The 24,386-nt window shown below is 35.3% G+C and overlaps 1 protein-coding gene across 4 annotated transcripts in view; it reads left to right on the top strand.

Moving 5' to 3' along the window:
* Positions 1-24,386, top strand: part of Cep97 (centrosomal protein 97kDa) — a 208,006-nt gene that overhangs the window by 96,207 nt on the left and 87,413 nt on the right. For all 4 annotated transcript variants that reach the window (XM_090409279.1, XM_090409282.1, XM_090409283.1 and 1 more), the window contains 2 exons: positions 12,488-12,599; positions 20,894-21,131. In XM_090409279.1, coding sequence (XP_090265405.1) covers positions 12,488-12,599; positions 20,894-21,131 — 350 coding nt within the window. The remainder of the gene's footprint in view (positions 1-12,487; positions 12,600-20,893; positions 21,132-24,386) is intronic.

Genomic DNA, 24,386 nt, shown 5'->3' with positions numbered 1-24,386 from the left:
GGCCTGATACACGCTGATATTGATTCCCCACAGGCTAGGGAAAGGTGTACTACAAGAATAAAACTCTTGTCCTCCATGTTGGGGGTTAAACAAAGGGCTGGTACCCCATTCTTATATATTAAAAAAAAAATATATATTCTGTATGTATCCTCAGGAGAAAAATGGAACCATACAGAAATTTAGGAGATGAAATTGACTACAAATGCAGACTTTAGATTTGGGGAAATGGAACATACAGAGTTTAACTGGAATATTTGAAGAAGTATTAAAATAGGTTTCTGACAAAAACTTAGATTTGGTGGTTTTGACAGAAATAAAGAAAAGTGCTGGATGTGAAGTTCAGGGTGGTTATATACACATCTGAAGTACTGTGGATAAGGCAAGCAGAGCGAGAGCGCGGATCTCTTTGTGGATAAAATAATAATGGAAAACCTTTATTAAAAGCTGAGAAGTCAATGAGCGGTTATTAAACATAATACTTAATATTTAGAGTAGAACTGATTATCATAGCAACATATGCTCCAACAGAGGATGCACAAAATACTAAAAGATGAGTATTTTGAGCAGTTGAGTGATTTATGGAGACATGTAGAGATAATCAAGAGCTTTTTGTTTTTGGGGACTTTAAACAGTAGAACTGGTTGAAGGATTTAACAATTAGATTAATTAAACCTTGCAGTTATTATATTACTGGAAAGATGGGAGATGTAGAAAATGATAATGGTAAAAGATTGATTTCGCTATGGAAGGCACAGGAAAGCCATTTGATGAATTCATACTTCCAGCATAAAGATATATATAGATTTACTTGGGTTCAGTATATGTGAGGTTTATGATCTATTATCGACCACACAATTACAAAATGATAGAGATGCTGGACTGTAAGGACATGTGAGTATTGAGGTGCAGAATGTGGTGCAGACTGCTCTGTGTTACTTGCATAGATAATTGTGCCTGGAAAGAGTAAAAGGAGAAATGAGCAGTATGGACATCAAGCTAGATGAATCAAGATATATAGTCAGCCTTCTTTAAGATGAGAGTATTAGAGGATTGTATAAAAGTAGGATCAATCAAAGATTGAATGCATGTGAGGACTGTAATGCTAATGAAATCTATAATCATATTAAAGAGCTTGTTCATAATGCAGCTAAGGAGGCACTTGGTTTTGAAAGGGATTTGAATCATAGTAAGGTGGAATGGATTACAAGAGAAGCTGTTGATGCCATCACTGAGGAAAAGGATGCATGTAAAGCTTGGCTTATTTCTGGACAACAGGAGGATCGGGGAAAGTATCAATTTATTAAGAGGGGGAAAAAAAGTATAAAAATGTTAGAACCGAGTTCGTTCTGAGATTAATTACTCATTTGGTATATAATAGGTGGACTTAGTCATGGAGGACCATCATACAAATCGCAAATCCACCCAGCTATCGAATACTGTTCTCACATTTGGAGTGGGGCTCCTAAAAGCTCCCTCAAAATGCTTGACTCAATACAGAGGAGAGCAATTAGACTGATAAATGATCCATCTCTTACTGACTCACTCTACCTCCACTCTCACATAGACGCTTAGTCTCTGCAATTTGTATATTCTATAAATATTTTCATGGAAAATGCTCATCTGAAACAACATCAATAATTCCCTCACTCTCTACTAAACCCATTGGAACACGTACAGCCACCTCCCAACACCCCCTTCACAGTACACCTCAAAACCCGCAGAACAAGTTTCTTTTCCTCCTCCTTCATCCCTGCTACTGCTGTACTGTGGAACAATCTTCCCCCTGATGTATTTCCCAAGGAATACAATACAGGCTTTTAAATCGAATGTTAACAAGTTCCTCCTCTCCCATCCCTCTATCCTTATACGGTACTAAAGTACTATAGGTTGACCAGCCAACCTCTCGTATATGGGTCCAACATGAAAAAAAAAAAAAAGAAAAAAAATATATGTATGCATGAGAACATCAAACCGTACATAACATTCAGTGAGGTTAATACCTATGGCAGCCTGGATGAGTTGTTTTAAGGACTATAAGAAGGAATACATTGAGGGAGATACAGATGGTGATTTTGAGTGTACAGAAGCAAAGTGAATTCATTTTTGGAAAGTGTGTTTCGAGATGCCTTGGCAAGGTCACGTAATGGGAAGGCAGCTGGCCCAGGAGTAGTCACCCATGGAATTGTGGAAGTATGGAGGTGATCAGCTGCTAATAATAATAACAAGAATGTTCAAGTTCTAGAAGGAGATGTACTTCCTGATGGGCAATAATTATCATATATAACTCCCATCTTGAAAGGAAAAAAAAAAAAAGTCATAAGAATGATTTTTCAAATTCCAGAGGCTTTAATTTGATGACATGAAATCTGGAAGATAAAGGCACCGTGGAGGCAACACAGGATGAATGTTAGTAATAATCAGTTACATGAAGAGTACAAAGAGTAGGCTAGGAAGGTGATTCGGTTGGTAAATACAGAAGTTCAGTATGAGAAGAACATAGTCAATCAAGCTAAGAAAAATCCTAGTGAGTTCTTTTGATATGTGGCAAGTAGAAATAAAAATGACTATGGGAAGATGATGCTATGGGCAGATTGGTAACTGAATGCAGCAGATATAGTTGAAGTATTCAATGAGCAGTTTATCAGTGTATTTCCTTCTTATGAAAGCAACATCACGAGAAGCTGGAATATAGAGGGTATAGTGGAGAAGGACTGATGGTGAATGAGCAGGAGGTATGTGAGGAATTAAGTGAACTTGATGTTAATAAAGCAGTAGGACTTGACTGTATATCACCTTGTGTCTTGAAGGAATGTTCTATGTAATTAATGGCATGTTTGTTATACCTTTTTAACATGAGTCTTGCAGCCAGGTGAGTCCCAAAGAAATAGAAAAGTTGTTCCTCTTCACAAAGTGGGGAGATAAAACTGAAGCTAAAAATTATAGGCCAATCTGTGTGTCTGGGATGTTGTTAAGGTGTTAGAGAAGACTATGGTTCAAAAATTGATTGATAATAGCAGTGTTCTTTATGAAGATCAACATGGACTTGTTGTGGGGGAGGGTCATATTTTAGCAATTTGCTTAAATATTACAAGGTGACATATTCACTCGATAAAGGAGACACACATACAGTTGTATTCTTTGATTTTTCAAAGGCTTTTGTAAAGTGAGTAGCTAAATTGAAACAAATGGGATTGGATAATAGACTAGAGTAGGGGGCGGCAACCAGCAGCCCACAGGCTGCATTCAGCCCAAATGTGCATTTTTGGCCCATAAAAGGTTGACGATACTTACATGGTGTGTAGCCCATATGTTGAATTATTTAAATAATGCATTTTTTAATATGAATAATAAATTAAAAATAATTTTATACCTATACTTCATGATATCAGTATGCAACTTGGTGCGAGTCAGCCGTGTGAGTCGTCATGAGTGGGGATAACAAAGGCTACTTCATCTGACGATAATTGAGATTTTGACGCACTTTTGCAGTTGCATTCCCTGGTCTATCTTTTAATATAATTCAATAATATCAACTATTATTTTCAGAGGATATATATTTGTTAAAAATAATTTCAAAAATAGCTTCAAGAAAACGTAAAGTTGCATTTGAAGGAAGAAGGTTTAATGACGAATGGAACATCAAGTACTTTATTGAAAATAGGTGTAAGCCCCCTTTGTTTTATTTGTTATAAAAGTGTTTCCGTTATGAAAGAATATAATAACAGATGTCATTACAAGAATGTCGTACTTTATCTTGTACTTTAAATATTTATGTTTTTTAAGATTGATAACTTAAGTATTTTTTTCACTCATTATTTTCTCTTAATTAAATGCTTGCGGCTCAATTATTAAAAATAAAAGTTGAATGTGGCCCACGAGTCTGAAAGGTTGCCAACTCCTGGACTACAGTGTTGAGTAACTGATTGGCTGTGAGGTAGGTTATGTATGGCGAAGTGGTATCCCAACAGAAGGTCACCAGTGGAGTGTCATAGGGATCTGTTTTGGGACCCTTATGGTTTCAGTTATATGTAATGGCATTGGGACCAGCTTAACTGGAGATATGCAGCTGTTTGCCAATGATACAAAGTTGGGAAGAACTAACAGAAGTAGAGCAGAGCAGATATTGTTGCCGTGCGGAATGATCTGAATAGACTATGTGAGTGGATAAATGAGTGGTGCTATCAGTAATGTTACAAAGTGCAAGTTCCTGAAATTTGGTAGGTAAGGTTGGAATGCAAAGTATACAATTAATGGAGAAATTTTGAAGTGGGGAGGGGGGAAATGAGAGATCTGGGAGTGATGGTGGACAGAGACTTGAAGTTTAGAGGTAACATTGCTAAAATTATAAGAATATCACAATGGATTATGGCAATAATGAGGAGGACATTGATATCCAGAAGCAAAGAGGGTGTATGGTTCCCTTGTATAAGGCTTTGATCAGGCAACATATGGACTGCTCTGCACAGATTTGGTTGCCTGGTTTTCAAGGGAATGAAGATGTATTGGAGAGCGTCTAGATGCGATTTACTAAGTCAGTGTCAGGTCTGAACTGTAGACTAAAAATACACAAAGATTATTAAAGAAAAAAATGAAAGATTTTGAGAACAGGAACCAAACCTTGGAGAATCCAAGTGTAGGCAAACAAAGCTTGCTCCTGAAGTATCTTCAGGACTGAGGCAACTCATGGTAAAGGTGGACCAAGCTCTCATCACTATTTGTCTTAGTATCTCCCATAATGCAAAACACATCTCCTTGAGAACATGCATAATGCTATGAATTAAGGGAAGGGCCACTACCCAGACTGGTTTCAACCTTTATTGAGGTCTCGTCAATTGGAACCAGACCCAGAGGTGGTGATACTTAGGCAGTCCAGAACATACTTCTGGTGCAAACTTTGTTTGCCTACACTTGGATAAAGGATTAAACTAAATTTATTATAGTCTAACCAAGTGGAAAAAACTTCCAACACCTTTCTCTGAATCCAGAGTAATTGAATAATAAGTGAGACACCTTTTGGCAACTCGTATAGGTAAATATGACTTCTTCATTGCTTCTGCCTTAGTATCACCACATCTGGGTCTGGCTTCCACTGAAGAGACCACAATAAAGGTTGAAACCGGTCTGGGTAGTGGCCATCATGCATAGCATTATACATGTCTGCAAGGAAATGTGTTTTGCATTATAGGAGATACTAAGACAAGGAGTGATGAGAGTTTGGTCCACCTTTACCACGAGTTGCCTCAGTCCTGAAGATACTTCAGGCGCAGACTTTGTTTGCTTACACTTGGATAAAGGATTAAGCTAAATTTATTATAGTCTAACCAATTGGGAAAAAACTTCCAATTCGGATAATCAGTGGCCAGCCTTGAAGAAAACCCTGATTGATTCAGTCAGAGAGGCATGTGCTGAGGTTGTCTGCAAGGATAGAAAAATCAGAACTGCATGGTGGACATAGGAAGTTAAAGAGGAAGTGAAGGAAAAGAAGAAAACATATCAAAAGTTCCTGGCAAATAAGTCAGCTTGTGCTGTTAGAGAATACAGAGACAAATGTAAGAAAGCTAAACACTATATAAAACTAGCTAAACAAAAGTCATGGGAAGACTTTGGTAAGAACATAGAAAATAAATATCAAGAAGGTGGCAAGATATTCTGGAGGTTGTTGTGAAAGATCAGAAATGGAGGAAAGAGTGCTGTAAAAGGGATTAGAGATGATAAAGGTGACATGAAAACTGGAGAAAAAGATATCCTTGAAGTATAGAGTAATTACTTCGAAAAATTGCCAAATGAAACAAGCAGTGATAGCATAGTGGTGGAAAACACTCAGCAGGCATGCAGTCAGGATACATATCCATACTTGAAGTAGGAAAAGCCATCAAAGGCTTGAAATGTGAAAAGGCAGCAGGAGTAGATGATAGAAGGCCTGGATAGAGGGACGAATTCCCGATGATTGGAGTATAGCTTTCATAGTACCCATATAAAAAAAGGGAAATAAAACTGAATGTGAGAATTAGAAGTATTTCCCTACTGAGTGTTCCTGGTAAGATATATGCAAGTATACTTGAGAAATAGTTGAGAAGTATTGTGGAAGAAAAACTTGGTGAAGAACAAGCTGGATTCAGGCCAAATAGAGGCTGTCAGGATCAGATCTTCACTTTACAACAAATAGTTGAGAAATCATGGGAATATAACAAAGATCTGTATTTAATCAATACAGATCTTTATCAAAGTATTGCTCTAATCAAGCAATACTTGGATAAAGTATTGCTCGTTTAGAGTCTTTATTTGAGTTGTAAGTCAGCAGTTAGAATTGAAGGAAGTACAGGAAGATGATTTAATGTTAAATCTGTTGTCAGACAAGGATGTACATTATCCCCTCTCTTATTCATTATCTATATGGATCACATTATGAAGGAAAGTGGTATTAAACCTGATATCAAAATTGAAGATGTTAATGTCAGCTCTTTGCTTTATGCAGACGATGTTATAATTCTAAATAACTCCACTACAAGTGTTCAAGATTCCCTGACTAAAGTGAATAACTGTTGTAATAGATATGGTATTAAGGTCAGCAATAACAAGACAATGAAAATAAGCAAAAACATTGAAAATGTCAACTGCGTTGTGAATGGAGAACCTGTGGAACAAGTAAAACATTTCAAATTCTTAGGCATAATTTTTAGTGAAGATGGTAAATTAAATATGGAAATAGACAACAGAATCAACAAAGCTGGTATGGTAGGAATTCAATTGAATAAATTCATATGGAATAAGATAGAAATTAGTCGGAACACTAAATTAGCTGTATACAAGACATTGTTCAAACCAGTTTTAACTTATGGATCTGAGAGCCGGGTCAGAAGTAAAACACTTGACCAAAGACTAGAGACCGCAGATATGAGAGTCCTGAGAATGATTATGGGCATGAACAGATGGCATCAATGGCAATATCATATTAAAAACGAGGATATTAGGAAAGAACTGACATTGTCTGCATCCAGGAATGCGTTAGCAGAGCTGATCTCAACAGAATGGGCATGGAAAGATCAGCAAAACAAGTGTTCTCTGACAGGTTGGCAGGAAAACAACCCAGAGGAAGACCAAGATATAGGTGGATTGATACGGTACAAAGTGCCTTAGATGATAGAAATATAAGATCTGATAATATTGGAGTGTTGACAAGAGACTGATTTGGAGGAAAATTATAGATAGGAAGTTAGTAATGATGTCAATTTTTCATGTAGTACTATCATATCCTGTACACCTCTTGAGGGTGCATGGCAGAATTTGATGATGATGTGTCAGGTCTATAGAATGTCACATACAAGGAGAGATTGAGATGAGGAAATGCAACTTTCAGAGCCTTGTAAATAGGAGAAGAGGGGATATGATTGAGGCAAATTTGGTGAGGGGAGGGGTTGCTACCATATTAATATGGAGAAGATTTTTCATAGAGTAGAAGGAGGCAAGGATAGAACTAAGAGCAATCCATGGAAGGTGTGTAAAGAGGGTATGAGCAGGGTATTGTCAGCAGGTTCTTTGCATGGAGAGTGATTGGTGAGTGGGATGCATCGCTTGAAAGTGTAGCAAGTGGGGAAACTGAGTGGATTTAAGGCACAGTTTGATTTTCTTTTTGCATGAGAGAGTGTGGATCTCAGTCTCCTTTGATTCCATGGAGGTCAAATGTTAATAATAATAATAAAATACAATAAAAGTTTAAATAAACCTTTTATTTAAACAATTTATAAGTATATAATTTATAAAGATACAGTATATCTAGTGATCTTTGAACAGTAGTCTCCTTTATATTATTTTCAAACAATTTACATTAATAAGTAATATAGTAATAATTACATTGGCTAGTGAATCAGTTATATGCTTATAATAAAAATCATTTAAATCCACATTGTATAGAATACAATATTATTTATAGCTTAATTATTGCATCTAAAAATTGCTTACACATCTCTGGCAAACCAATCCCTCAGTGTACTGTAACAGTCAAATAACTGGTTTGACATATTCAATAGTTGTACATTACTAATGGGTGTAAAACCCATAATGGAGGGTATACAGCATCTGCTTAGCTTTTTAATGTAGCACATTTTTTTTTTTTTTTCATTAAAACTGTGTTAAACTGAAATCATACCATGTGAAACAAAAATTCATAGCATTTTTTGACTATGCAAAACTGAAATTATGGAATTCAAGTACTATGTAAATCAAGGGTTAGATGTATTTGTTAATATATTGTTGTTGTAGCCATTTGATAGGAAGGTGCTATGAATAAAGGTAAGTTCTGTCATTATAACACTGAATGAGTTTTGTAACCCTCTATTTGAATTACAAAAACAAACCATTGTTTCCATTGAACTCTTATAGTGTATTTTCAGTTTATTCATCTTTGGCAAAGTAAAAAATGCAATGTATGCAGTTGTGAGTAAACACTTTGCTTCCTTGTAACAAGGACGAAGTACACAAGAGTTAATAAATTCTGTTATTTTTTGTGTTAACCATTATTAACAATATAAGAGGTTTTATAATACCATATGGTTGGAGGAGGCATTGGGAAGTTTGTGAATATATCTGCCTGTGGGTAGGTTTTCTGTGAACTGAGAAAGAAAGAAAGAAAGGTTTGAGAATGGCAGTATTGAGAACAAGTTTTTCAAAATGTTCTATATGAAAATTGGCTAAGGGAGGAGATAAGAGCTGAACCAATTACACTCGGATCTCTTTTTATGCAGTAGATACGTTAATATATTGTTGTTGTAGCCATTTGATAGGAAGGTGCTCTGAAGGTGAGCTCTGTCATTGTAACACTGAATGAGTTTTGTAACCCTCTATTTGAATTACAAAAACAAACCATTGTTTCCCTTGACCTCTTATAGTGTATTTTCAGTTTATTCATCTTTGGCCAAGTAAAAAATGCAATGTATGCACTTGTGAGTAAACACTTTGCTTCCTTGTAACAAGGAAGAAGTACATAAGAGTTAATAAATTCTGTTATTTTTTGTGTTAACCATTATTAACAATATAAGAGGTTTTATAATACCCTATGGTTGGAGGGGGCATTGGGAAGTTTGTGAATCAGGGATATGTTCCATAATTTTCTAAAACCGCATAAAACCGAAGCAATGAATTAGAATAAACCTGAAATTGCATAAAAAAAGTTTATGAAAATTCAGGAAAATAAGAATGCCTAAGTTTGTTTTAAAGCTTTATTCATTTAATTTTATTGAAAAGTAACATTTTTTTTAACATTTTGTCATCCTAATTATCATTGCTATTAGACGATATTCGGCAACGTTTGCGAACTGGTGCGAAATCACTTTCATCACCAGAAGAGAGAGTCAACGCATCAGATCTGTATGGTAAAGGCAATGATTCTTCACAAACAAAATTAGCTTCACCCTCGTTCTGTGCTGGTTTTTTTTTTCTGACAATGTAATCAGTGATTAAACTTTGCAATGATGATTTTACTCATTTTTTTATACAGCTCGCGATATCTAGACACTGTTCTTCAGCTCATGTTGGAATTTAAAGACTCGTTCAGAATTTGTGTCATTAACAAGAAAATGATTTTCCAATTTATTGCACAGTTCGAAACCTTCTCAAATTATATTTGCAGTGAGGGGGACAGGTTTTTCTTCCGCTTCACTATCGTTTTCTGGATCTTTGACGATGTCTAAAGTTAATCGATATCCAATAATATCATCATCACTTAAGGCATTATCCACAAGCAATTCGTCTGCATCATTCTGGCTAAATGTATCAACACCTTCTCCACCAATATAATGTGCCAATGTAATGATTTCAGCTGATAATGTAGATGTTTGCATGGTTGCACTGTTTGCAATACATCCAAGCCAAACTGCTTTCCAGCAAGCATTTAAAGTTTGTGGTCTTATTTCAGCGATAGTAGATGCAACGTGATTTAAGCAGTCCAAAATAGAAAATTTTTTCCAAACATCAGTTACTGTAAATAATTAATTTTCTAGTTTATCCAATATAAATTGAAAAGTGTGCTTAACGTAATATTTTTTAAAAGTATCAATTATGCCTTGATCTAATGGCTGAATAATGCTTGTTGTATTAGGTGATAAAAAGCACAACCTGCATATTTGGATGTTCTAAATGTGGATGACTTAATGTATTCTCAACAATTGATAAAACTTTAAAATAGAGAGCTTTTTGCTTCATGTATGTTTCCACTTCTGGTACAAAGCAATTATTTATCCATTCAGTAAATACAGCAGTTGTTACCCAGGCCTTTGTATTAGCCATCCAATGTACTGGCAGCTGTTATAGATCTTTGCTTTTTAGAGCACATGGTCTTAGAAATCGATTTACTAGGAGGGGTTTCAATATTTGATCTCCTGATGCATTGCTACAAAGTAACAATGTTACGCGATCTTTGCTTGCTTTAAACCCACTTGCTTTTTTCTCAGACTTTGCGATGTAAGTTCAACTAGGCATTTTCTTCCAAAACAATCCTGTTTCATCAGTGTTAAACACTTTATCGGGACAATATCCACCATCTTCAATAATTTTGGCTAACTTCTCTTGAAAACTTTTGTCGGCTGCTTCATCTACTGCTGCAACCTCGCCTGTAATCTTCACGTTATAAAGTGCATTTCTTTTTAAAAACTCAGTTTACCATCATTTACTAGCCGAAAATTCTTTATCAGCCTGGGAAGCGGAAGTAGACGATTCAATTGCTTCATCTGTTCATAAAACTGAAGAGCTTTTTGTTTAATTAAATAACCACTTATAGGAATTTTTCTTTGAGTTAATTCTTCAATCCAAATTGCGAGTGCTCATTCCATTTTTTCTAATAAAGCATCTCTTGAGTATGATGATAATTCGGCACTTAGTTTTGTGCCAGAAATGACAGATTTTCTTATTGCGACTTCATTCTTTTTAATTACTCTTATAGTAGATTTGCCTAAATTAAATTGTTTACCAGTCACCGTAGATCCCTCTCCTTTTGCTAAGCGATCTAAAATTGCAATTTTCATTTCCAAAGAAAAGCAATTTCTTTGGTGCTTTTTTCCCCTCTATTGGACCAAATTTAATTAATTAATAATAAAAATCAGCTAAATTAACAATTAATTATTAATGAATATATTACAAAATAACCAAGGTGTTCCATGAAAATTTCAGGATTTGTGAAGTGTCCCATGTTGGAAAGGTTTGGGAAATGCTGGATTACTCTATTATCGGGATGGATTCTCCTTCTGTTGACATGCGCAGAAGTGTCAAAAGGTTTTGTATCCGTGGGCGTGCACCGCATTACTTCAAATCCACATAAAAAGAGACACGAGTGTACTTTGTTTTTTACAAATAGTGCTATTTTGTATATTGCATTTCCATCTTTTACATTGAAGGACTCAAAATATCAATAAAAAATAAAACAAGTCTGTTTGGTAATATTACAAGTTAGCCAATGGAAACTGTCCAGGTTAAAAAATATTTTAATCGCACCAAGGCTATATGAGCTACCTAAGGTCCACAAACCTGAACCCCATTGTGCCCCTATCATGAATGTCATAAATTGTTCTGCCTATAAACTTGCTAAACATTTGGAATCTGGGCTCAATGAACACATTGGCAAGGCATTATCTTAAATTAAAAAACTCCACACAATTTAAAACTACTACACAGAACTTTGTTGGAGGAAAATGATCACATAGCGAACTTTGATGTGTCTTTTCACTAATGTGAAAAGACACATCAAAAAGACAAAGTTTGCAGTATCTTCAAACTTTGTTTGCTTCAGTCCTGAAGTAACTCGTGGTAAAGGTGGACCAAGCTCTCATCACTATTTGTCTTAGTATCTCCCTAAATGCAAAGCACATCTCCTTGTGGACATATATAATGCTATGCATTAAGGGAAGGGCCACTACCCAGACTGGTTTCGACATTTATTGAGGTCTCATCAGTGGGAGCCAGACCCAGAGGTGGTGATACTAACGTGGAAGCAATGGAGAGGTCATATTTACCTATACAAGTTGCCATAAGGTCTCACCTTATTATTAAATTACTCTGTATTTAGAGAAAGATGTTGGAAGTTTTTTTCCCACTTGGTTAGACTATAATAAATTTAGTTTAATCCTTTATCCAAGTGTAAGCAAACAAAGTTTGGCCTGCAGTATCTTCAAGACTGAGGCAACTCGTGGTAAAGGTGGACCATGTCCGCAAAGAGATGTGCTTTGCATTATGCGAGATACTAAGGCAAGTAATGATGAAAGCTTGGTCCACCTTTACCACGAGTTGCCTCAGTCCTGAAGATACTTCAGGTGCAAACTTTGTTTGCTTACACTTGGATAAAGGATTAAACTAAATTTATTATAATCTAACCAAGTGGGAAAAAACTTCCAACATGTTTCCTAATATTAGAATTCCTATGTACTTTGTAACTTCAAAAGTAACTTTGTATTTAGTTCCATCTATCAGTTATTGTATAAAAAATGATTTTTTTTTGCTTTAGTTTGAAAGCAGAATGGTTGTACAGCCAAGGAAGAGGAAGGCATTTCAAACCTGGAGAACATTTTGAACTTGTGGAATATTTATCACAAGTTTGTCCTCTTACTTCAGATCCAGTAAGTAATGTAATCATTTACATATGTTTTATTTATAGAATATGATGGCAATGTATTACTCATTTATTATGAAATCAATTGATATGCAACCAGTTTTTATAACAGTAGTGGGCTGTATCAATAGTATCTTTGATGATGGATGTGGGCAGATTCCTTGAAAACAATCTCTCTGTTCATTTGTCCCTCCATCCCGCTAATTATTGCTTGTTTGAAAGGCGGGCTTCTTTCTTCATAGAACACCAACACCTATATTTCATCATTACTAGTTGCTGGATTTTTTTTTTAAATAGTAATCCCGTACAAGAGGTTGTAGAATCTCTAGCACAGTACTGTGTAGACAATGGCCAAGAGAGAAAAAAATCTATTAATATTCTTTTTTTAAATAATTGATAGTTATATTTGGATTGTTCTCATTTCCAGATAATAGTGGTAGATAGAAAAAAAAAAAAAAAAAAGGGTGGAAGAAGGATGGACCATTTCATTGGAATAGTGGCTATGTCTGTAAGAAAAGCCATATAAGAAACAAATAATCTTTGAGATAATAATTGGAATGAGTTAGTAAGAGAGAAAGCTCATAGATTATAATATTCTGGATAGCTTTAAGACTTTTCAGGAAGGTAAAAGCTGCTGCACTCAAATGTGTGAATAATATTCTACAGTTGGACTGATTTTGGATTTTTATAGAGCTAATAGAACATGTTGAGCAGAATTTATGTGTGTATTAAAGACATAATACAGAATATTCATTATGTTAAAATCTCAGAAATTAGCGGTAACACTCAAGGAGTTGGTAGGTCATTCCCCCTCCTACATAAAAAACACACAACACTTTATAAACAAAATTAAAAACATAACATTCGACAAAGATGACTTATTAGTCAGTTTCGACGTTTCTGCCCTTTTCACTAATGTCCCCATCAATGATGTAATTCTCCTACTACAGAACAAATTTCTGCCCGACATTACGGCCCTCTTTGCCCACGTACTACAGTCCGGTTACTTTGTGTGGCAAAACAAATTTTACCTACAAAAAGAAGGTACAGCCATGGGCTCACCACTATCCCCCCCCAATTGCTAACTTTTACATGGAAACCTTTGAGTAATGGGCTCTTGATTCTGCCACGCTAAGACCGACAGTCTGGCTTAGATACGTTGACGTGTTCGCAATCTGGCCACACGGGCAACAAACGCTAAACATATTCCTTAGCCACCTGAACAAACAACACGAATGCATACAATTTACCATTGAAATCGAAAACCAAAATTCGCTCCCGTTCCTAGACAAAACAGTCGCACGTCTTTCTTCAGGCAGTCTATCCTTCACGGTCTACCGAAAACCGACACACACTGGCCAATACATACATGCTAATTCATACCACCACCCATCACAAAAATATGGAGTCATTAACGCCCTTAAAAACAGAGCTACAACAATTTGCTCTAACCAGCAAGCCCTGAAACAAGAATTAAAAATCATCAGCGACACATTCATAAATAATGGCTATAACAAAAATACTATTAATAAAGTATTCCATAAAACAACAACAAAAATGAATCTAGATTACAGTAAAACCATAGCCATCCCATACATTAAAGGGTTATAGGAAAAAATCAACAGAATCCTACAATATTATAACCTCAATACCACCTTTAAACCACCCACTAAACTTAAAACCATATTCAACTCCGCTAAGGATCCTCTCCACCCATTAGCACATCCTGGATCTATTGCATCCACTGCACCTGTAACTTACCGTTCATTGGTGAAACAGGACGGACAATCCCTATACGCAAGAAAGAACACATAATCACATTAAATATAACCATTATGGTGAAGCAGGCCTCTCAGACCACGCACTCAACACCTTACACCAAATCAACTGGAGAAGCACCCGCTCTTTACACCGCACAAAAACCTGGTACGAAAGGAAATTTAAGGAAGCCTGCGAAATCCTGATAAACCACCCAAATATCAACAACAAAGATGGCATGAAAATTCCAAGGATATGGATGGCACACATTCAGCCTACCTAATATATAAGATCCAGCATAAGTCAGGACTTAAGCCAATCTTCAGCTAGTATTAGAAACCATTCCATACCAACTGGCTGGAATGTACATGATGTTAATATATGTATATAGATAGATACTTGTTGTTGTGCCCAATGTATTTCTACAACCAACCGATAACACTAACAATAGGACTCTAGTATTGATGTATAATTTTTTTTTTTTTCCCCACCAGAGGTCAGGCCAACAATTGTTGTAGCGGTTGGTCAGTGTCTTTAACAAACCAGTTTGATTGTAGTGTAGCTTGTTTTCTGTGTATAGTTGTATGCTCCAGAAGATGACCTTGACATAAAAGTCTAAACGTCGAATGTAGATTTTAGTTATATTAAACTAAAGTTTTTATTCAAACACGATAGTTGTCTCCATAATTTTCAAAAATGCGATCGAATAAATAATTTTTGTATTATATTTCTTCCGAGTTTGTCAAAATTCCTTATGTGATTAAAAAAAGTATTGCAAATTTTGGCTGAATTATGGAAATTCAGTTATTAGAAACAATATTTTTTAAACATTTAAATTGCAAGTGGCATTAAACCTGATATCAGAATTGGAGTTGTTAATCTTGGCTCATTATTTTATGCAGAGTTGTTATACTTTAAAATAAATACAGTACAAGTCTACAGAATTACCTAACTAAATTGAATAATGACTATAACAAATTTTCTGTGAAAATGAGCAGTAAACAAATATTGTGAAATTGAACAGGAACATTGAAAATGTCAGCTGTTTCAAATGGAGAACAAGTAAAGCATTTCAACTATTAAGGCATCTGCATACAAGACAGTGTTCGAATCTGTTTTTACTTGTGGATCTGAGAGCTGGGTTATAAATAAAATAGTTGATCACAGACTAGAGATCACAGGCAAGTTTTCTGAGAAAAATCAAGAGCCTGAACAGATGCTATCAAGGAACTAGCCATTGTTTGCATGCAGGAATGAATGGATGAGCAGAATCGATCTAAGGTGGTATTTAATTTAATAAATTTAGTTTAATCCTGGGGTGCTTAAGGGTCAAAGCTGTATAACTGAGAGGAGACCTCCACATAGCCTTTAAAGGAATGCAGAGAACCGACCAGTGCTTTTGACCTAATGTCCAATCCTCACCTTCTCATGGTGCACCCTGTTGAGTATCTACTTGGATACTGAACGGACGAGGATGGGCTGGCAATTTGGGATTTAGCCAACCAAATTGTATTCTTATTGGTTAAACCAAAATATAGAATGATGGTACAACATGACAAAATTTCATGCCGGCTGGGCCTTCGCCCGGTTAAACAAGGCCCCGTTGTTTTCGCCAGGGAACCAGGGCGAACAGCGAAAAGTCAGCTACTGGAACAAATCTGAAAATAAACCCCAATTCAACATCACCAGAGTTAAAGATCGGTACTATCAACGTAAGAAGCCTGAATGGCAAAGAAATGGAGCTAGCTGAGGAATTAGATAAGTACCAGATCGACATAATAGGGGTGACTGAAACAAAAAAGACCAAAACTGGTGAGATCTTTCTGAGCAATAAATACAAAATGTTATATTCAGGCAATGACAATCAAGGAAAAGGAGGAGTAGCCATAGTATTCAACACAAAATACGAGGCTAATCTTCTTGAATGGCAGTCAGTCTCAAGTAGAGTAATGTGGGCAAATATGAGAATGGGGAACTGGACAATGAGACTTATTTGTGCCTATGGTCCCACAGAAGGTTCTACTAAGGTAGAAGTGGAGGAATTTTTTGAGGCTTTAGAAAAAGCAACTGACACAATGAAAAATGAAAAGTTGGTCCTTGTTGGGGATCTAAATAGCAGAGTAGGAAATGATTGTGAGACATACAAAAATATTTTGGGAAAATTTGGATAAAAGAGCAAAGCTAATAATAATGGCAAATATCTGTTGGATTTCTGCTCAGGACATGGACTGGTTATTACTAACACCATGTTCCAACATAAAAATGTGCACAAATTCACATGGAGAGAAGAGGCAAGGAATAAGAAAAGTCTCATTGACTATGTTATTGTTGATAGTGATGTTTTCTCCCTGGTGCAGGACACCAGAGTGTACAGAGGATTTGAAATTGGAAGTGATCACTATTTAGTCTTGAGCAGGATAAAATTGAATTTCATATTGAAAAGAATAACATGTAAGAAAGTTTTAAAGCGAATAAAAGTTGAGCAGCTCTCAGATGTGAGCTGTAGATTAAAATACACAAAGATTATTGAAGGAAAAATGAAAGAATTTGAGAACAGGAATCAAACCTTGGAGATTCAGTGGCAAACTCTGAAGAAAACATTGATTGATTCTGCCAGAGAGGCATGTGGTGAGGTTGTTTGTAAGGATAAAAAAAATCAGAACTCCCTGGTGGACACAGGAGGTTAAAGAGGCAGTGAAGGAAAAGAAGAAAGCATACCAAAAGTTCCTGTCAAATAAGTCAGCTTGTGCTCTTAGAGAATATAGAGACAAATGCAAGAATGCTAAACACCGTGTAAAACTAGCTAAACAAAAGTCATGGGAAGACTTTGGCAAGAATATAGAAAATAAATATCAAGAAGGTGGCAAAATATTCTGGAGGTTGTTGAAGAAGCTTAGGAATGAAGGAAAGAGTGCTATAAAAGGAATTAGAGATGATAAAGGTGACATGAAAACGGGAGAAAAAGATATCCTTGAAGTATGGAGTAATTAATTTGAAAAACTGCTAAATGAAACAAGCAGTGATGACAGCACAGTGGTAAAAAACACTGACCAGGCATGCAGTCAGGAATACATATCCATACTTGAAGTAGAAAAAGCCATCAAAGGCTTGAAATGTGGAAAGGCAGCAGGAGTAGATGATATTCGACCAGAAATGCTGAAGTATGGTGGTATAAGAGTCTTACAGTGACTGCACTGCATAGTTCAGAAAGCCTGGACAGAGGGACGAATTCCCGATGATTGGAGTAGAGCTCTCATAGTACCCATATATAAAAAGGGAAATAAAACTGCATGTGAGAATTACAGAGGTATTTCCCTACTGCATGTTCCTGGCAAGATCTTTGCAAGTATACTTGAGAAACGGTTGAGAAGAATTGTGGAAGAAAAGCTTGGTGAAGAACAAGCTGGATTGAGGCCAAATAGAGGCTGTCAGGATCAGATCTTCACTTTACGACAAATAGTCGAGAAAGCATTGGAATATAACAAAGATCTGTATTTAAGTTTTGTCGATCTGGAAAAGGCATATGACAAGGTGCCAAGAGAGAAGCTATTCAATACGCTGCAGTTATATGGTGTCAATGGGACATTATATCAAGCAATACTTAGTCTTTATTTGAGTTGTTAGTCAGCAGTTAGAATTGAAGGAAGTACAGGAAGATGGTTTAATGTTAAATCTGGTGTGAGACAAGGATGTACGTTATCCCCTCTGTTATTCATTATCTATATGGATCACATTATGAAGGAAAGTGGTATTAAACCTGATATCAAAATTGGAGATGTTAATGTCAGCTCTTTGCTTTATGCGGATGATGTTATACTTCTAAATAAATCCGCTACAAGTCTGTAAGATTCTCTGACTAAATTGAATAGCTGTTGTAATAGATATGGTATGAAGGTCAGCAATAAAAAGACAAAGACAATGAAAATAGGCAGAATCATTGAAAATGTCAACTGTGTTGTGAATAGGGAACCTGTGGAACAAGTAAAACATTTCAGCTATTTAGGCATGATTTTTACTGAACATGGTAAATTAAATATAGAAATAGACAACAGAATCAGCAAAGCTGGTATCGTGGGAAGTCAATTGAATAAATTCATATGGAATAAGAGAGAAATTAGTCGGAAAACTAAATTAGCTGTATACAAGACAGTGTTCAAACCAGTTTTAACTTATGGATCTGAGAGCTGGGTCAGAAGTAAAACACTTGACCAAAGACTAGAGACTTCAGATATGAGAGTCCTGAGAAAGATTATAGGCAGGAACAGATGGCATCAATGGCAGTATCATATTAAAAACGAGGATATTAGGAAAGAACTTGACATTGTCAGCATCCAGGAATGCGTTTGCAGAGCTAATCTCAGATGGTATGGTCACTTAAATAGAATGGAAGAGGAAAAATTAGCAAAACAAGTGTTCTCTGCCAGGTTGGCAGGAAAACGACCGAGAGGAAGACCAAGATATAGGTGGATTGATACGGTACAAAGTGCTTTAGACGATAGAAATATAAGATCTGATAATGTTGGAGTGTTGACAAGTAACAGACTGATTTGGAGGAAAATTGTAGATAGGAAATTAATAATGATGTAATTTTTTTTCATGTAGTACTATCATATCCTGTACACCCCTTGACGGTACATGGCAGGAATTTGATGATGATGATAGTTCAATCCTTTATCCAAGTGTGAGCAAACAAAGTATGCGCCTGAAAATATCTTCAGGACTGAATATGGTGTTGTACTACCTTACCGGGGTAGATATTGTACTACCTACTCCGGTAAGGTAGTACAACACCAGGCAACTGGTAGCAAAGGTGGAGCAAGCTACCAACACTCCTATCCCAGTATCTCCCATAATACATCTTCTTGCAGATAAATGTAATGTTATGCATTAAGGGATTGGCCACTACCCAGACTAGTTTCGACCTTTATTGAGGTCTCTTCAGTGGGAGCCAGGCCCAGAGTTGGAGATATCAGGTAGAAGCAATAGCAAGGTCATCTTTGCCTATAGAAGTTGCCAAAAGGTGTTCCATCTTTTTTTTATTAAATTACTCTGGATTTAGAGAAAGATGTTGAAAGTTTATTTTTCACTTGGTTAGACTATAATAAATTTAGTTTAATCCTTTATCCGAGTGTGAGCAAACAAATTTGCATCTGAAAATATCTTCTGGACTGAATATGGTGTTGTACTACCTACCCCGGTAAGGTAGTACAACACCATCTTCAGTCCTGAAGACATTTTCAGGTGCAAACTTTGTTTGCTCACACTCGGATAGAGGATTAAACTAAATTTATTATTACTCATAAGACTAATTTGGAGGAAAATTATCAATAGCAAGTCAGTAATTTCAGTAACTTTTGATATAATACTATTAGTATCTTATGTACTCTTTGGGATGTCTGAAATTTGATGATTATGATGGCAATGATAGAATTTAAAGCTTGTATAATTTATGCTTTCAGGTACGTCCTGTTTGTTATTATTAAATGTGTGTAAATAAATTTAAATTTTGCATAATAAATGAGTTCCAGGTTTTTAAAACAAAAATAGCAATAAAATCTTATTTTCTAATTAAAACAAATCTGAATTTAAAATTAGACATCTAATGGAAATGCAATCCTTGCTTATTAAGAAAAGTCATTTGCAATAATTAATTAGTATTTCAGTACAATAAGATTGAGCATCTAACCCTTAAACAAAAAAAGAATTATCCAGATTTTGATTATTTTATTATGTCTGGATGAAATTTTCTTAAATGCCAAATACAAACTACATATAAACCACTTCGAACTATCCTACCTTATCCATTCCTTGATAATTGGAAAACAAGTATCACTACTAGGAGTGAACAGGATCATCTGCCAATATAAACTTGCCCATAGTCTTGTAGATTTGCAGCTAAAAGAAGAAAAACCTCTAAAATATATGAATCAATAGAGAAAAAGTGAAAGCACTATGTGCTTGCAGTAAGATAGGAAAAAACATTACTTTAAAGACGTTACTTCAAGTGTGAAAGAAAGGGAGTGTTGGAAACATTGACTTTATAGGACAGTCCTAATTTGAATGAATTTGGCTGCAAGAAATTGTTAAAGATTCAGTAGACTGTTGCCTGCCAGAAAACTGTGAATCTGGGGATATTCTTGAATATTTCATACATGTAATCATTTCTGCATTGTGGTCACATGGTGATTATTTTAACCTTGGAAATGCCTTAGTAATTGGAGAAGAATGTTGGTAATGAAATATTTGTTTACTTTACCATGTGTATTGTGATAAACCATTGAACCACAAAGAAATATGCATTACTTTTAGATTTATTGGCTCATAAGACTAAATACATCTAACAGTTTAGGCTTCACATTAAGTCTTGTTTTAAGGAACACTGCAGTAGCCTGGAGAATTTTGCTCACCTCTTTCTTTGAAATCTGCTACTGCTGCTGTTTAACTTTTAAAACTGGAAAATTTTTCTTCTCTTTCCAGCTACAAAGGCTATGAATATAAATATAAGATTAAAATTTGTAATTTACATTCATCATATTGTTTCAGCTAGTTGGAGAAGAAGATGAAAGATTAACTCGTATTCTTCAAATGCAACGGCAACACAGAGAACAGCTTCTACATGAACTATCACAGTCACCAGTTCCACGTTGTAAAATATTCGACAGTCTTTTGCAGAAAGGTCAACAGGATATTTCAGTTGATGTTGATGAGTATTTGGTACTTGCCAAAGAAAAGGAAAAATGCTCCTTGTCACCAAAATATCCATCCACTTCCAAAAAAAAAGGTAATTACCTTTTTTTTAATGTATTGTTTATTGATAACATCTGGAATGCAATTTGCCATTCTGATAATCTAAAGGTCAGATAACTGCAATAAAATTACATACTCTACCAGTTGTCAGTTGGCATGAAAGGGTTGTTGTTTTGAAAGTTGGATAAATGGTTGATTACTTTCTGAAAGTAGGTTTATCCAAAATAATCTGTCATTTACCTGTCTACATCAGGAAGGCAGTTTGCAGTTATGTATTTTGGATAAAATGGTTTGTAGATAGAAATAACAAATCTCTTCCCCCTCTTATTCTTATGGAAACTGTATACATTCTCAAAAAAAAATAAAAAATAAAAATTGCAAGAATGTTATTCTTTTTTATATTCCTTATTTATAATTCTTATTTATAAATGTAATTGCTGTTATGGTAAATATGATGCTTAATAAGTAAATAATATGAATTGAGATTTTTGAAACATTTAAAAAAAACGTTTACATTAAGCCAGTTATTTCTAATTGTTACAAATAGACTTTTCCAGGTCTTCCGAAATATGAACAGAGTTTTTAATAATGATCCAGGTTGAGTGCTTCTCTCTTAAAACACCATATCAACCATCGTAGAGGATATAGAAAATCATTCAGGCTAGATTATAATGAAGAACAATACCAAATTATTTATAGCTAATTGAAATTATAACAGTGGCTGTTTTGTGTCTTGCTATTATTGGCTTCATGCACTAGCAATTCTTTTCTCTTCTTGACTTCAAACATGGCACACTTAAATTTTTATTATTCAGTATCAAGGATCAGATATCATTAAGACATAATTTCAGTTCATGTAAAGTCCTCTAGAATTCATTGCTTGCTGACTAATTCTCAAAAGTTGGGTCACTCCAAAACCTCACAAATCATTGATCAGTGAACATACTCTGGAAGGTAAATTCGATGTTTGCATTACACTACATATACATCTAACCCTCAATGTACACTGTACTTGAATTGCAAGCTTTTGGTTTTGCATCTACAAATTTTCATTTTACACAGTATGATTTTGGTTAAAGACATTTAAAAATTAAAAAAAAAATGTGTGTGTGTGTTGTATTAAAAAGCTATACTGGTTCCCTATACCCTCCATTATAGGTTTTGCACCCATTGGTAGTGTACAGCTGTTGAGTATGCCATGCCAGTTGTTATTCAACTGTTAGGGTACACTGACATATCAGTCCTCCAGATGTGTGCAATTTTTAAATGTAATAATTAAGCTGTACAATTTTACACTCCATACAATGTGGATTTAAATGAGATATAACTGATCCTCTAGCTAATATAAGTACTGCTATATTATTTATTAATGTAAATCACTTGCAAATATAAGGAGACAATTGTTCATACACCACTATAGATATATACTCTGTGTATATATATATATATATATATATATATATATATATATATATATATAGTGGTTTGTATTTTTAATTATAAATTGTTTAAATAAGTAGTTGTTTTGTGATCCTTAAATTTTTGTTTTGTATCTATCAGGCATCTCAAAAGTAATATCATTTTATGTACTGTACTTGTTCATATGTGTCTCATCTTGTCTAACAATGAATTTTTAAAGCTTTATAAGTACAGTACTGCTTAGCTGAGGCAGCCTCATTCTAAAGAATATCACCTTGTAAGAATATCATACATAAGTTATTGCCCCTTGTTAGTTAATGACCCTTTATTACTATGTAGGTCACTGAAGAGCACATCGTGCTTTAAGTTCAAAAGAGCAACAATACTGCTAACACTAAAAAATGTGCAAGAAGTGTATGGTGATAATGTTTTGAATGTGCGAAAGTGGCCAGCGATTCTTCCAAAAATTTCGACAAATGGACTTTAGCTTGAAAGACTCCCCTCCTTCTTGGCACCTTGTCTCTCTCTCAGTAATGATATGCTGGAAGCCACTATTGTAAGAATGCCAATGCAACTGTTGAAGATTTAGCAAAAGATCTTAATTCATTATCATTGACCATCCATCATTATTTGCAAGAACTTGGAATGGTGTCTAATCTCGGCAAGTGGGTTTCTCATGAACTGACAAACAATACTTGAAGAGAAGCATCAACATCCACTGCTCTTCATTCTCGAGAGGTTCAATGCCTGTTTTTGAGTCGTGTAGTCAGTGTTGATGAAAAGTGGATACTTTACAAGACTGTTAAGCAGAAGCCGAAGGCAGTGGAGTCATTCATGGGAACAGGCTAAACTTCAGCAAAAACAAGACTTTACCCTCAGAAGTTTTTTTGTAAGCATTTGGTGGTATATGGTTGGTATTATACATTTTGAACTCTTGCCACAAAACCAAACAATCACAGCTGAAGTATACTGTGAACAGTTCTGTTGATCGGCTGAAAAACTGAAAGAAAAAAGGTGTTCTCTGGTCAGTTGAAAGGGTGTTGTTTTTCACCATGATAACACATGCCCTCATAGCGCAAGAATCATATGTACCAAGATTGAAGAACTTGGCTGAGAAAAGCTTCCACATTCTCCATATTCTCCTGATCTTGTACCACTGGTTTTGAGGTTTGCAACATTTCATTAATGAAAAACAGTATGATAGAGGCATTGAAATTGAGCCTATGTGACTTCTTTGCCTCTAAACCTCTTGAATTCTATAGAAATGGGATTATGAAGCTTTCACAATGTTTGAAGAGTGTTATTGATTCAAATAGAGAATATACACCCTCTATCCAAAAAGAAACCGAACTTTTCAAAAATAGAAGAAACTAGTGGTGCCACCTGTTGTCGAAAGCTGCAACCTTCCTTAGTGTTGTGTCAATTGTTTATGGCATTTGTTTTTAGAAGCCGAGTTATAGTGCCAAGAGTGACAGTTTGTTTTGACGAACGGTCGGAAAATGAGTTTCAAACAGAGAGCTGCAATTGACTTTTGTGTTAAACTTGGTAAAAGTTTTACCGAAATGCATCAAATGTTTTAAAAAGTATAAAGTGGTGAATTCTTATCATGCACTCAAGTTTAAGGGTGGTTTAAGCAATTTCAAAGTGGTCACGAGACGCTTGAGGATGATGAAAAGCCGGGCCGTCTGAAAACTGTACTGAGTGAAGTTATCCAAAAAGTGCGTGATTTCATCAAAGAAAACCCGAAATCGTCCATGAGATTCATTGAAGATGAATTGGGGATTCCAAAATCAACTGTGCACAAATTTTAACCAAGAGTTTGGGCCTTCGTAAATTGAATTCACGATTTGTTCCCCATTAAAACTCATTA

Source organism: Typopeltis vanoorti, chromosome 19 (assembly GCF_054136105.1).
Source record: "Typopeltis vanoorti isolate ZY-2024b chromosome 19, IOZ_Tvanoo_1.0, whole genome shotgun sequence".
Classification (NCBI taxonomy): domain Eukaryota; kingdom Metazoa; phylum Arthropoda; class Arachnida; order Uropygi; family Thelyphonidae; genus Typopeltis; species Typopeltis vanoorti.
This window is presented reverse-complemented; position numbering and strand designations above follow the sequence as displayed.